The sequence below is a fragment of the Pogona vitticeps genome, chromosome 2 (genome assembly GCF_051106095.1).
Source record: "Pogona vitticeps strain Pit_001003342236 chromosome 2, PviZW2.1, whole genome shotgun sequence".
Lineage (NCBI taxonomy): Eukaryota > Metazoa > Chordata > Lepidosauria > Squamata > Agamidae > Pogona > Pogona vitticeps.
The window spans coordinates 93518616-93531713 of NC_135784.1; the positions used below are offsets into that span (position 1 = coordinate 93518616).

A 13098-nucleotide genomic window follows, 5' to 3' on the forward strand; every position below is an offset into this window, starting at 1 on the left:
AACCGTCCTCTGGTGGGGGGGGAAGAGCAGAGGGGGCGGGGCCTGGAGGGGGGGGTTGGTCCCTATTTCCCCCTCAGGAAGGGATACTGAGGCGAGCGGGAGGGGAGCCTCCTCTGAGGGGATTTGCCCAAAGTTTCCCTCCAGGAGAGAAAGGAGGCCTTCCAGAGGGATTGGCTTCTGCCCGGAGACAGGTGTGTAAGGGGCAAGAGGAGGAGCAAGCTCTCATTTGGGTCTCCCTTGTCTTCTGGGCGGAAACAGAACCTCTCCACTGCGAGTCTCCGGGTTGCCAGGCAACCCCCCCCTAGACTCCACGATAATAGGGCAGGGGGACTCCCAAGGAGACCAGCTCTCGAGGGCTTCCACCCAGCAACAGGTGACGCGCAGGAGGAGTGAGTTCTCACTGGGTCTCCATTGTTCTTCCCTGGGTGGAGCCAGAGGAGGAGGAGGACGGTGGCTGGGGCGACCCCTCAGAAAAGGAAGTGAGGAGGGGTGTGTGAGTTTTTCAGTTAGGGATGAGTTAGGGTTAGAGTTAGGATTTCAGTTAGTCAGGACTTAGAGAAACAGCTAGATAGTCAAAGGTAGATGTGAGAATATTTATTTATTTATTTGATTTATACCCCGCCTATCTGGCCGACCGGACCACTCTAGGCGGCTTCCAATATAAAATCAGATAATAAAAACATAGACAAATACACAATAATCAAACAGCAACAGCAGTAAAATAGAGAAAAGAGAAATCAAGAATTGCCTGGAGGAAAGGCCTGGATAAATACAGTGGTGCCTCGCACAGCGAGGTTAATCCGTTCCGGATTAACCCTCGCTGTGCGAAAGCATCGCTGTACGGATCAAAAAAAAGCCTTTGGAATGCATTAAACGTTTAATGTGTTCCAAATGGTCAAAAACTCACCGTACAACGATGCTTTTCCGGGTCCGGCAACCGTTTTCATGCCCTCGGTAAGCGAGGGGATGGCGCGAAAACGCTGCGCGCGGCCATTTCAGCCGCAGCCAGACCGCAGATCAGCTGGTCGGAGGGGCAAAATTGCCGCCGGAACAGCCAAAATGGCCGCGCACAGCATTTTTGCGCCGTCCCCTCGTTTACCGAGGGCGCGAAAACGCTGTGCGTGGCCATTTCGGCTGTTCCGGCGGCCATTTTGGACCCGCCGACCAGCTGATCGGCGGGTCGCAAAGCGAAGATCGGTAAGCGAACCACTTAAACATTGACATCCTGGGCATCAGTGAACTAAAATGGACAGGAATGGGCGAATTCAAGTCAGATGATTATCATATCTACTATTGTGGGCAAGAATCCCATAGAAGGAATGGAGTAGCCCTCATAGTCAACAAAAGAGTGGGAAAAGCTGTAATGGGATACAATCTCAAAAATGATAGAATGATGTCAATACTGACACCAAAGAAAGATGTTCTTCTCATTCTAGGGGACTGGAATGCTAAAGTAGGGAGCCAAGAGATAAAAGGAACAACAGGGAAGTTTGGCCTTGGAGTTCAGAATGAAGCAGGACAAAGGCTAATAGAGTTTTGTCAAGAGAATAAGCTGGTCATCACAAACACTCTTTTCCAACAACACAAGAGACGACTCTATACATGGAAATCACCAGATGGGAAATATTGAAATCAGATTGATTATATTCTCTGCAGCCAAAGATGGAGTAACTCTATACAGTCAGCAAAAACAAGACCTGGAGCTGATTGTGGCTCTGATCATCAGCTTCTCATAGCAAAATTCAAGCTTAGACTGAAGAGAGTAGGAAAAACCACTGGGCCACTCAGGTATAATCTAAACCAAATCCCTTATAAATACACAGTGGAAGTAAAGAACAGATTTAAGGAACTAGATTTGGTGGACAGAGTGCCTGAAGAACTTTGGATAGAGGCTCGTAACATTGTCCAGGAGGCAGCAAGAAAAAACATCCCAAAGAAAAGGAAATGCAAGAAAGCAAAGTGGCTGTCCAACGAGGCCTTAGAAATAGCAGAGAGGAGAAGGGAAACAAAATGCAAGGGAGATAGGGAAAGTTATAGTAAATTGAATGCAGACTTCCAAACAATAGCAAGGAGAGACAAGAGGGTCTTCTTAAATGAACAATGCAAAGAAATAGAGGAAAATAACAAAAAAGGAAAAACCAGAGATCTGTTCAGGAAAATTGGAGATATTAGAAGAACATTTTGTGAAAAGATGGACATGATAAAGCACAAAAATGGTAGGGACTTAACAGAAGCAGAAGACATCAAGAAGAGGTGGCAGGAATACACAGAGGAATTATATCAGAAAGATTTGGATATCCCGGACAACCCAGACAATGTAGTTGCTGACCTGGAGCCAGACATCCTGGAGAGTGAAGTAAAGTGGGCCTTAAAAAACCTTGTCTAACAACAAGGCCAGTGGAGGTGATGGCATTCCAGTTGAACTATTTAAAATCTTGAAAGATGATGCTGTTAAGGTGCTACATTCAATATGCCAACAAGTTTAGAAAACTCAACAGTGACCAGAGGACTGGAAAAGATCAGTCTACATCATCTCTTCTGGATAACTTTCCCTCCTCCCAATTAGCACAGAGGCTGAGTAATTAGGAGGGGTGGAATCCTCTAAATGAGAGGTTTTTTTAACATATATGTATGTGTGTGTGTGTGTTTGCTCTTGTCTCTAGTAAAGTTGTGTGGAACTACTGCTGTGTCGTGACTCTTATTGGTGTCACTATTCCACTATCTAACATGCAGATAATGCTAATCAAATTTGTGAATATCACAAAATTGGGTGGAGTAGTCATTACTATCCTCAGCTGACCAGATAGGCGGGATAGACATAAAATAAATAAATAAAAAAATAAATTAAAATAAATATTATCCTGGAAGACAGAAAAAAAATTCAAAATGAGCTTCATAGGCTGGAGCCCTCGGCTGAAAGCAATAGAATGAAATTTGAAGAGGAGAAGAGCAAAGTACTGCACATCAGAAAAAGAAACCAATTGCAGTTACAAGATGGGGAATACATGGCTCAGCAAAACAATGAACGAGAAGGATCTGGGAATTGTCGTGCATCGGAAGCTAAATAAGAGCCAACAGTTTCATGTTGCTGCAAAAAAGGCCAGTGCATTTTAGGCTCACTGTGGGTTCTTTGATGGGAACTCAGGGCACTGCTGTCAGTGAAACTCTTCCCATATTCCATACATTTATATGGTTTCTCCCCACTGTGAGTTCTTTGATGTGTAATCAGGTGAGTACTTTGACTGAAGCTCTTTCCACATTCCATGCATTTATATGGTTTCTCCCCACTGTGAGTTCTTTGATGGGAACTCAGATGACATTTTTGAGTGAAGTTCTTTCCACATTCCATGCATTTATATGGTTTCTCCCCAATGTGAGTTCTTTGATGGGACTTCAGGTCACCGCTTTGACTGAAGCTCTTTCCACATTCCATGCATTTATATGGTTTCTCCCCAGTGTGAGTTAGTTGATGGGAACTCAGATTACTGCTGTAAGTGAAGCTCTTTCCACATTCCATGCATTTATATGGTTTCTCCCCAGTGTGAGTTCTTTGATGGGAACTGAGGGAACTGCTCTCAGTGAAACTCTTCCCACATTCCATGCATTTATATGGTTTCTCTCCAGTGTGAGTTCTTTGATGGGAACTGAGGGAACTGCTGTGACTGAAGGACTTTCCACATTCCATGCATTTATATGGTTTCTCCCCAGTGTGAGTTCTTTGATGGGAACTGAGGGAACTGTTCTGCTTGAAACTCTTTCCACATTCCATGCATTTATATGGTTTCTGCCCAGTATGAGTTTGTTGATGGGAACTCAGGTAACTGCTACGACTGAAGCTGTTTCCACATTCCAAGCATTTATATGGTTTCTCCCCAGTATGAATTCTTTGATGGCAACTCAGGTAACTGCTACGACTGAAGCTCTTTCCACATTCCAAGCACTTATACGGTTTCTCTCCAGTGTGAGTTAGCTGATGGAAACTGAGGCTATTACTGTAACTGAAGCTCTTTCCACATTCGATGCATTTATATGGTTTCTCCCCAGTGTGAGTTCTTTGATGGGAACTGAGATTACTGCTCTTAGTGAAAGTCTTACCACATTCCATGCATTTATATGGTTTCTCCCCAGTGTGAGTTCTTTGATGGGAACTGAGGGAACTGCTGTCAGTGAAAGTCTTCCCACATTCCAAGCATTTATATGGTTTCTCCCCAGTGTGAGTTCTTTGATGGGAATTCAGGTGAGTGCTTTGACTGAAGCTCTTTCCACATTCCAAGCACTTATACGGTTTCTCCCCAGTGTGAGTTCGTTGATGGAACCTGAGGATATTGCTGTGACTGAAGCTCTTTCCACATTCCATACATTTATATGGTTTCTCCCCAGTGTGAGTTCTTTGATGTGTAATCAGGTGAGTGCTTTGACTGAAGCTCTTTCCACATTCCATGCATTTATATGGTTTCTCCCCAGTGTGAGTTCTTTGATGGGAACTGAGGTTATTGCTGTTACTGAAGCACTTCTCACATTCCAAGCATTTAAATGGTTTCTCCCCAGTGTGAGTTCTTTGATGGTTACTCAGGGAACTGTTGTGACTGAAGCTCTTTCCACATTTGAAGCATTTATATGGTTTCTCCCCAGTGTGTGTTCTTTGATGTGTACGCAGATTACTGCTGTAACTGAAGCTCTTTCCACATTCCATGCATTCATATGGTTTCTCCCCAGTGTGAGTTCTTTTATGGAAACTCAGGTTACTGCTCTCACTGAAGCTCTTTCCACATTCCATGCATTTATATGGTTTCTCCCCAGTGTGAATTCTTTGATGGGAACTCAGGTTACTGCTCTTTTTGAAGCTCTTTCCACATTCCATGCATTTATATGGTTTCTCCCCAGTGTGAGTTCTTTGATGGGAACTCATGTTACTGCTCTGACTGAAGCTCTTTCCACACTGCAGGCCTTTGTACTTTCTCTCACCTCTCAGGGATGTTTCATGTGAAGTACAATCGCTGTGCATCATGATGCTCTTTCCTTGTTCAATGCATTGGCTTTCTTTATCCTCTGGGTGGCCTTTGTCAGGTCTATTGTTATATGAGGTTCCCTTGAATGTTTTTCTGCCCAGGGAACATTTTGTCTCTCTTTTTCCCCTGTTGATTTTTTCAGATGATCAGAAGTGCATCAACATCAATAGCAGCTGCTGGAGATTTCTTTTCCCTCTTGTTGTCCTGCATCCTTTCTTCACTTTTTCGCTATTTGTCCTCTTCATCACCTGTTGGAGAGAGAAAAAGAGATGAAAAAAGGAACCAGGGACCTGCAGACCTCTCAGCTTGACATCCATCTTAGGGAAAATTCTAGAGATTACAAAGCAGACACTCTGCAAGCAACTGGAAAACAATGCAGTGAGAACTAAAAGCCAACATAGAAAGAAGGAAAGAAATCGGCGTATTTAGCTTTGAGAAAAGAAGCCTCAGGGGTGAGACATAATAGAACTCTTTCTTAGAGGGGCCGGAATTAATTTGGGACCCACCCGACAAAATTAATGTGTGCAGAGAATTATAGGTGCAGCACATAAACAAACTCTCCCACACATTGGGTCCTTCTTCTTCTGTAGTGCGCCAATCCAGAACGGAGCTCTGCTGGCCCTTCCTTGCCTCTTCCTGCAGTCAGTCAATCATTTGCTTAGTGGGGAGAATCCTTGTCTCGTTTCCTCATCAGAGTGGTCAGCTGCTGGAGGAGGCAGGGAAGGGCAGAGCCATTTTGCAGACTAGATCACCAACAGAGAAGGACCTTGGTAGTTCATGACAAATTGTCAGTGGCTCGGCCAACCTAGGGCGTATGAAGAGGTTATGAATTTTGTTGGCAGTTGGAATTAATTTGGGCCCCTCTCTCCTTTCTGGACATGATAGCATTGAGCAGGGGATGGGACTTGATAGACTGATAGCCTCCTTCAAAGTCAAATGATTCTATCATTCGACATCATGGCTAGGGGACTCGTAGTTGCATGACGGGGGATGTCAGGAACATCCTCCTCATTCCTAATCATCTTTGTTACTCTGTCTGGGTAAGCAAAATAACACAAAGGGAAAGTTTCCACTGTGTTCATTAACCTTAAGAACAACACCCTTCCAAAATGCAATTACAGCCTCTTCCATGTGCCACTTCGGATGGAAACTGTGGCAAGTTCTAAAAACTTCAGAAAAAAACCTAAAACAAAACAAGATTAAATGCTAAAATGATTCCACCACTCCCATCATGTTAAAGATGCTATTCCACTAGGGGAAGGGGCCAACATGAGTTCCCAGTTTCACCAGCCTTTGAACCATAGGCTGAAAACCAGAAGGTGCAGAAATGGACAAAGCTTCTAACCCTAGATTCCCACTTATCCCCTTATTTGGGGGCAAAATACTGTTGACTTTGTACTTTAAAAACTCTGAAGTTAAATTAAGATTCGAGGAAAATATATTCATGCGCACTATAAAAAAGTGTTAAAAAGACACAAAGATTTTTACAAAGAAAAGCAACAAAAATCAGGGCAACTACACACACACACACACACACACACACAAAGTTTACACGAAGAGCACAACAACAAAAATTGAAACCATAAAACCTAGAAATCAAAATATAATATCGAACTGGAGTCCACGTTAAAAAAGTACAATACAAAGAGACTCACAAAATGTTTTACAGAGCACAACAAGAATTCAAAAACAAAGCAAACATTGTCACATTGTATAAGAACAAAGGAGACAGGGGCGACTGCAATAACTACCGTGGCATCTCTCTTCTTAGTGTTGTAGGGAAGCTGCTTGCCCATGTTGTGCTGAAGAGACTCCAGGTGCTTGCAGACAGAGTCTATCCAGAATCAGTGCGGATTTCAAGCGAATAGATCCACCACTGACATGGTGTTCCCCCTCAGACAGTTGCAGGAGAAATGCAGGGAACAGCCACTCTTTGTGGCCTTCATAGATCTCACAAAAGCCTTTGATTTGGTTAGCAGGGATGGCCTTGCTTAAAATACTTCCCAAGATTGGATGTCCACCTCAACTCCTTAACATCATCAGATCCTTTCATGAGCGTTACTGCCTTCGGGAGAGTCGCCTCTGATACCTGCCGTCCCTCAGGCACTGGATGAGAGACAGTGTCCTGGGGGAATTTCTGACCTGGACTCCCTTGGCCTGCAGGACTAGGCCCCTGCTGCTGCTTCGGGCTGCCCCACCCCTTCTTCAACACCAGCCACCTGGCTTGGAGGGGAGGGAGGCTGTAAAAGCCAGAAGCTTGTGCCAGGGACCTGCTGGACATAAATGCCATGGTGCAGAGCAACTGTCCCCCAGCACCACCCTCTGGACACTGTCAATACTGTCCCCCATGCTGTTTAACATCTACATGAAACCGCTGGGGGAGGTTATCAGGAGGTTTGGGCTGAGGATTCAGCAATATGCTGACGATACTCAGCTCTACCTCTCGTTTTCCACCAATCCAGGTGAGGCGGTTTCTGTGCTGAACTCGTGTCTGGACCTGATAATGGACTGGATGAGGGTTAATAAATTGAAACTCAATCCAGACAAGATGGAAGTGCTGTTAGTGGGTGCTTCGCCAGACAGGTTGGAGGGCCATTTCCCTGCCCTGAATGGGGTTACATTCCCCCTAAGGGACAGGGTCTACAGCTTGGGGGTGCTCCTGGACCCCAGTCTAACTCTGGAAGCCCAGGTGGACTCGGTGGCCAGAGGCGCCTTCCTTCAGCTGTGGAAATTATACCAGCTACGGCCCTACCTAGACAAGCGGAGTCTCATGACAGTTACACACGCACTGGTAACATATAGATTATTGAAATGCGATGTACATGGGGCTGCCTTTGAAGACGGTCCGGCGACTGCAACTGGTCCAGAATCGAGCTGCCCGGCTAGTGTGTGGTGGGGCCGCTAGGTAACTGAGCTTGGTGTGGTGGCAATGGAGAATGAGGACAGCACAGGAGAAAGGAAATTGGGGTAGGGAAGCAACCTAATTTCTCCTTCCACCAGCAAGAAAATCCTCACTGGACACAAGCCTGTGTATTCCAAAGCTTGAAAAATGCAGCTTGATAAAAGCTTCACTTTATTTTCCACAAACTACCTCTGACACTTAAATGTGCCTAAAGGGTGGTAATTAAAAACAATATGTCTCCATGGCTTGTGGCCACATCCTGATGAAAACATAGCCAGGACTATTAATGGCCCATTCTAGTTTAACCAAAAGACTTAGTCTTTATACTAATAATATGTCAGCTGGATTGCTGCCTTGTAGTGGCAAAGGGGCTTGAGTAACTCAGAGAAGCTATGGGCTATGCCGTGCAGGGACACCCAAGATGGACAGGACACAGTGGAGTCTACTATTGTGACATGCCTGGAAGTGAAAGGAAAGCCCAATGCTGCAAAGAAAAATACTGCATAGAAACCTGGAATGTAAGATCTATGAACCTTGGGAAGCTGGAGGTGGTCAAACAGGAGATGGCAAGAATAAACATTGACATCCTCGGCATGAGTGAACTAAAATGAACAGGAATGGGCGAATTCAAGTGACATGATTATCATATCTACTATTGTGGGCAAAAATCCCGTAGAAGGAATGGAGTAGCCTTCATAGTCAACAAAAGAGTGGGAAAAGCTGTAATGGGATACAATCGCAAAAATGATAGAATGATGTCAATACGAATCCAAGGCAGACCTTTCAACATCACAATAATCCAGGTTTATGCACCAACCACCATTGCTGAGGAGACTGAAATTGAACAATTTTATGAAGATTTACAACACCTTCTAGAACTGACACCAAAGAAAGATGTTCTTCTCATTCTAGGGGACTGGAATGCTAAAGTAGGCAGCCAAGAGATAAAAGGAACAACAGGGAAGTTTGGCCTTGGAGTTCAGAATGAAGCAGGACAAAGGCTAATAGAGTTTTGTCAAGAGAATAAGCTGGTCATCACAAACACTCTTTTCCAACAACACAAGAGGCGACTCTATACATGGAAATCACCAGATGGGCAATATCGAAATCAGATTGATTATATTCTCTGCAGCCAAAGATGGAGAAGCTCTATACAGTCAGCAAAAACAAGACCTGGAGCTGACTGCGGCTCTGATCATCAGCTTCTCATAGCAAAATTCAAGCTTAGACTGAAGAGAGTAGGAAAAACCACTGGGCCACACGCTAGCAAGGTTATGCTCAAAATCCTGCAAGGTAGGCTTCAGCAATATGTGGACCGAGAGCTCCCAGAAGTACAAGCTGGATTCCGAAGAGGCAGAGGAACTAGAGACCAAATCGCTAACTTGCGCTGGATCATGGAGAAAGCCAGAGAGTTCCAGAAAAATATCTATTTCTGCTTCATTGACTATGCAAAAGCCTTTGACTGTGTGGACCACAGCAAACTATGGCAGGTTCTTAAAGAAATGGGAGTGCCTGACCACCTTATCTATCTCCTGAGAAACCTATATGTGGGACAGGAAGCAACAGTTAGAACTAGATATGGAAAAAATATCAACAACCTCCGATATGCAGACGATACCACTCTGATGGCAGAAAGTGAGGAGGAATTAAAGAACCTTGTAATGAGGGTGAAAGACGAGTGCAAAAAACGGTCTGAAACTCAACATCAAAAAAACTAAGATCATGGCCATTGGTCCCATCACCTCCTGGGAAATAGAAAGGGAAGACATGGAGGCAGTGACAGATTTTATTTTCCTGGGCTCCATGATCACTGCAGATGGAGACAGCAGCCATGAAATTAAAACACGCCTGCTTCTTGGGAGGAAAGCGATGACAAATCTTGACAACATCTTAAAAAGCAGAGACATCACCTTGCCAACAAAAGTCCGAATAGTCAAAGGTATGGTTTTTCCTGTCGTGATGTATGGAAGTGAGAGCTGGACCATAAAGAAAGCTGACCGCCGAAGAATTGATGCCTTTGAATTGTGGTGCTGGAGGAGGCTCTTGAGAATCCCCTGGACTGCAAGGAGAACAAACCTATCAATTCTGAGGGAAATCAACCCTGAGTGCTCACTGGAAGGACAGATCCTGAAGCTGAGACTCCAATCCTTTGGGCATCTCATGAGAAGAAAAGACTCCTTGGAAAAAAACCTTGATGTTAGGAAAGTGTGATGGCAAGAGGAGAAGGGGACAACCGAGGATGAGATGGCTGCACAGTGTCTGCGAAGCAACCATCATGAATTTGACCCAACTCTGGGAGGCAGTGGAAGATAGGAGGGCCTGGCGTGCTCTGGTCCATGGGTCACAAAGAGTCGGACACGACTAAACGACGGCATATTATTGCCATTGCTGGCAATAATATGCCAGCAATTGGTTTTGTCTTTTCAGCTAAATCCTAACAGTATCCTAAGAATCAGAGAATCTTAGAATAATAAGAGTTTTTGTTTGAAAGGAAAGGAATATTGATTTTGCTCCTGTCTGAACTCTAAATTCAAGATAGCAACCCACTTGGGTCTCAAAATAATTTTTTTGAAAAGGCAGAGCAAAGTTAGAGAGAAATTCTTTAGATAGTAGACTTTGTATTAAGGAAATAGAGAAGCAAATTAGGGTTGTATATTGCCTTGTAGCGGTTATTTTTTTTAAATTCAAGGACCATTTTAAGAATAATGCAAAAGTCTGTTGACCAAAGCAACCTTCTACACACGAAAGTTGCTTAATGCAACATTTTCACATTATCTTTTCAGAAGATTTTGAGAAGAATTTTCAAATTTTATGCCAATCACTTCACAGTCCTAAGGGTTTTACGGTAGTCAGAAAGTAATGAGTAACTAACACTCTTTGCAATATTTATTCACACAAATTACTTTGAGGGGGAGGGTTACAACAACATCCATAACAAATTACCTTAAAAACAACTTTCCAAGTACCCAACAAAACAATAAACAACTGAACTGCTGAATAGCTCAATGAGAGATGGCACGCCACCCCAAACCAACCCGTTTCTTTCCATGCTTCTGTTGCAATGGGCGGGAAGGTGGGCCAAGGGCAGGGGATTGTGGGAGTTGTAGTCTAAATCCCTTCTTGAAGCAAACTGTTATACTCAAGCCACTGACACGCTCCCCTTTTCACCTCCACTGAACAGATCCTCAGGGTTCAGGGAGAAAGAGGAGGGCTGACTTTCTGCAGTGTGTTTGCTTATGTCTCTCTAGGACAGCCCCGTGGATTTTGCCCTCAGCACTCTCAGTTCAATTTGAGAGCTTTCTCTCCCAAAGGATTTACACATAAAGGCACATCACAGCCATGTGTACAGAAGACAGGGGAAGATCTCAAGTCTGACGTTCCTCAAAGCCATTTAAAGTCGGCCAGGTGAACTTTCTTCCCCCTGACCGCCAGCAAGCCAAAACAGGGAAAACAAGAAAAGCCGGAAAAGCTGCCAAATTCCCACCCAACCAGGATGACCCGAGCCAGCCCTGTCCCTAGAAATCCTGCCGCGCCATCCCAAGCCGACCCATTTCTCTCTGCACTTCCCTTGCAATGGGTGGGAAGGTTGGCGGGAAGGCAGGATGGACAAACGGGGCTCGTCTCTCCCTCCCCACCAGGGTATGAGGCAGCGCTTCGCCGGGCGAGGATGGGGACCCGAGAGACCCTTCCACCCGATCCACACCCGGTGCTCCCCTGAGGGAGGAAGACGAGAGGTGGCATGCAGAAAGAGCGGGATCGTCTGGCGGTGGAGGCGGCACCGGATCCACTGCCAGCACCGTGGCTGCCTTCACAGGTTTGGCTCACTCCAGTCCCTCCCTACTGCCCTCCTTCTGTTCCTTTGTCCCCACGCCGCCCCCTTTCGTTCTACCGCCCCCCCCCCCGAAAAATGAAATTGCCCCCGCCGTTTCCCACCTCCTGCCAAGACCTGATTGGGGGGGGAAGATCCTCGGAGCCCCATAGAGGTGGGGGGGAGAAGGAGAGGGAGGGAGGAGGGGGGCGACCTCCGGGGGCTTCCGCTTCCTGTTAGAGCAGCGCCTCTTCCGCCTCCATAGCTCTAGGGTCCTCTCTTCCTCCCCCCCCACAGAGAATGGAGAGAGAGGAGAGGGGGAGGGGAGGTCATGAGGGGCCAACGATCTCTCCCCCCCCCCGAGTTTGTGCATACCTCCTCTTTTCTCTCCAAAGGGCCCCCGCAGGCCACCGTCGCCCCCCCCTCCAGAGCCCCCCCCGCCTTTCTCCAACCGCCGGACTTGAGCGCCAAGGGGGGGAGGGGAGAGCCTGGAGGGGGTTTGGTCGCTTTTCCGGGCGAGTCCCTGCCCCGGGCGGCCTCCACAACGCGGGGGGGGGTCCCTTCCACCTCCACCTCCCTCTCCCCCCCCTCCGGGCCAGGCTCTACCTTGAAGGGACGTTTTAGGCCTCCCGCGATCCTGAAACCTGTTGGGGGAAACTCAGCCCCCCCCAAACCCCACTCTCCTGGGGACGGGGGGGGGAGGGGGGCTACTTACCAGAAGGGCCACTAAAACCGCCTTCTCTGAGGGGAGACCTTCTGGCCAACTTCTCAACTGCACACGCGCCACAGCCCGCCCCTCACTGGCTGACCCATGCTCCCCCTCTGTGTGGGGGAAGAGGAGCGCATGCGCGGGAGGGAGAGGGCGCCGGGCACCCTGTGAAGGGGATCTCGCGCGTGCGCACAGATGAGCCATGGGTGGGGCTTGGAGGGCAGCCTGTCAGTCACTCGAGGGGGAAGAAAGGGGGTGGGGGGAACGGCGGTTCTTGCCCAAAGGGATGGGCTTCCGCCCGGAGACAGGTGACGTGTAAGAAGCAGGAGGAGGAGCTAGCTCTCATTGGGTCTCCCTTGTCTTCTGGGCGGAAACAGAACCTCTCCCTTGCGAGTCTCTGGGTTGCCAGGCAACCCCCCCCCACATAGATGCCCGCCATAATACGGCAGGGGGACGCCAAGGAGACAAGCTCTCGAGGGTTTCCACCCAGCAACAGGTGACGCGCAGGAGGAGTGAGTTCTCATTGGGTCTCCATTGTCTTCTGGGCGGAAACAGAACCTCTCCCCTGCGAGTCTCTGGGTTGCCAGGCAACCCCCCCCACATAGACGCCGCCATAATAGGGCAGGGGGACGCCCAAGGAGACAAGCTCTCGAGGGTTTCCACCCAGCAA

The 13098-nt window shown here is 47.0% G+C and overlaps 1 protein-coding gene across 1 annotated transcript; it reads right to left on the minus strand.

Moving 5' to 3' along the window:
- Nucleotides 1-579: 579 nt before the first annotated feature.
- On the minus strand, nucleotides 580-12622 carry LOC110070299 (uncharacterized). The gene is made up of 2 exons (XM_072990040.2): nucleotides 12435-12622; nucleotides 580-5257 (listed from the first exon to the last, which is right to left on the minus strand). Exon 2 carries the CDS (start codon nucleotides 5006-5008, stop codon nucleotides 3011-3013), a length of 1998 nt encoding a protein of 665 aa, XP_072846141.2. The 5' UTR covers nucleotides 5009-5257; nucleotides 12435-12622; the 3' UTR covers nucleotides 580-3010.
- Nucleotides 12623-13098: the final 476 nt, after the last annotated feature.

What these genes read in the sequence shown, in the direction of transcription:
- LOC110070299 (XM_072990040.2), bottom strand. Translation starts at nt 5,008, where the DNA reads ATGATGCACAGCGATTGTACTTCACATGAAACATCCCTGAGAGGTGAG.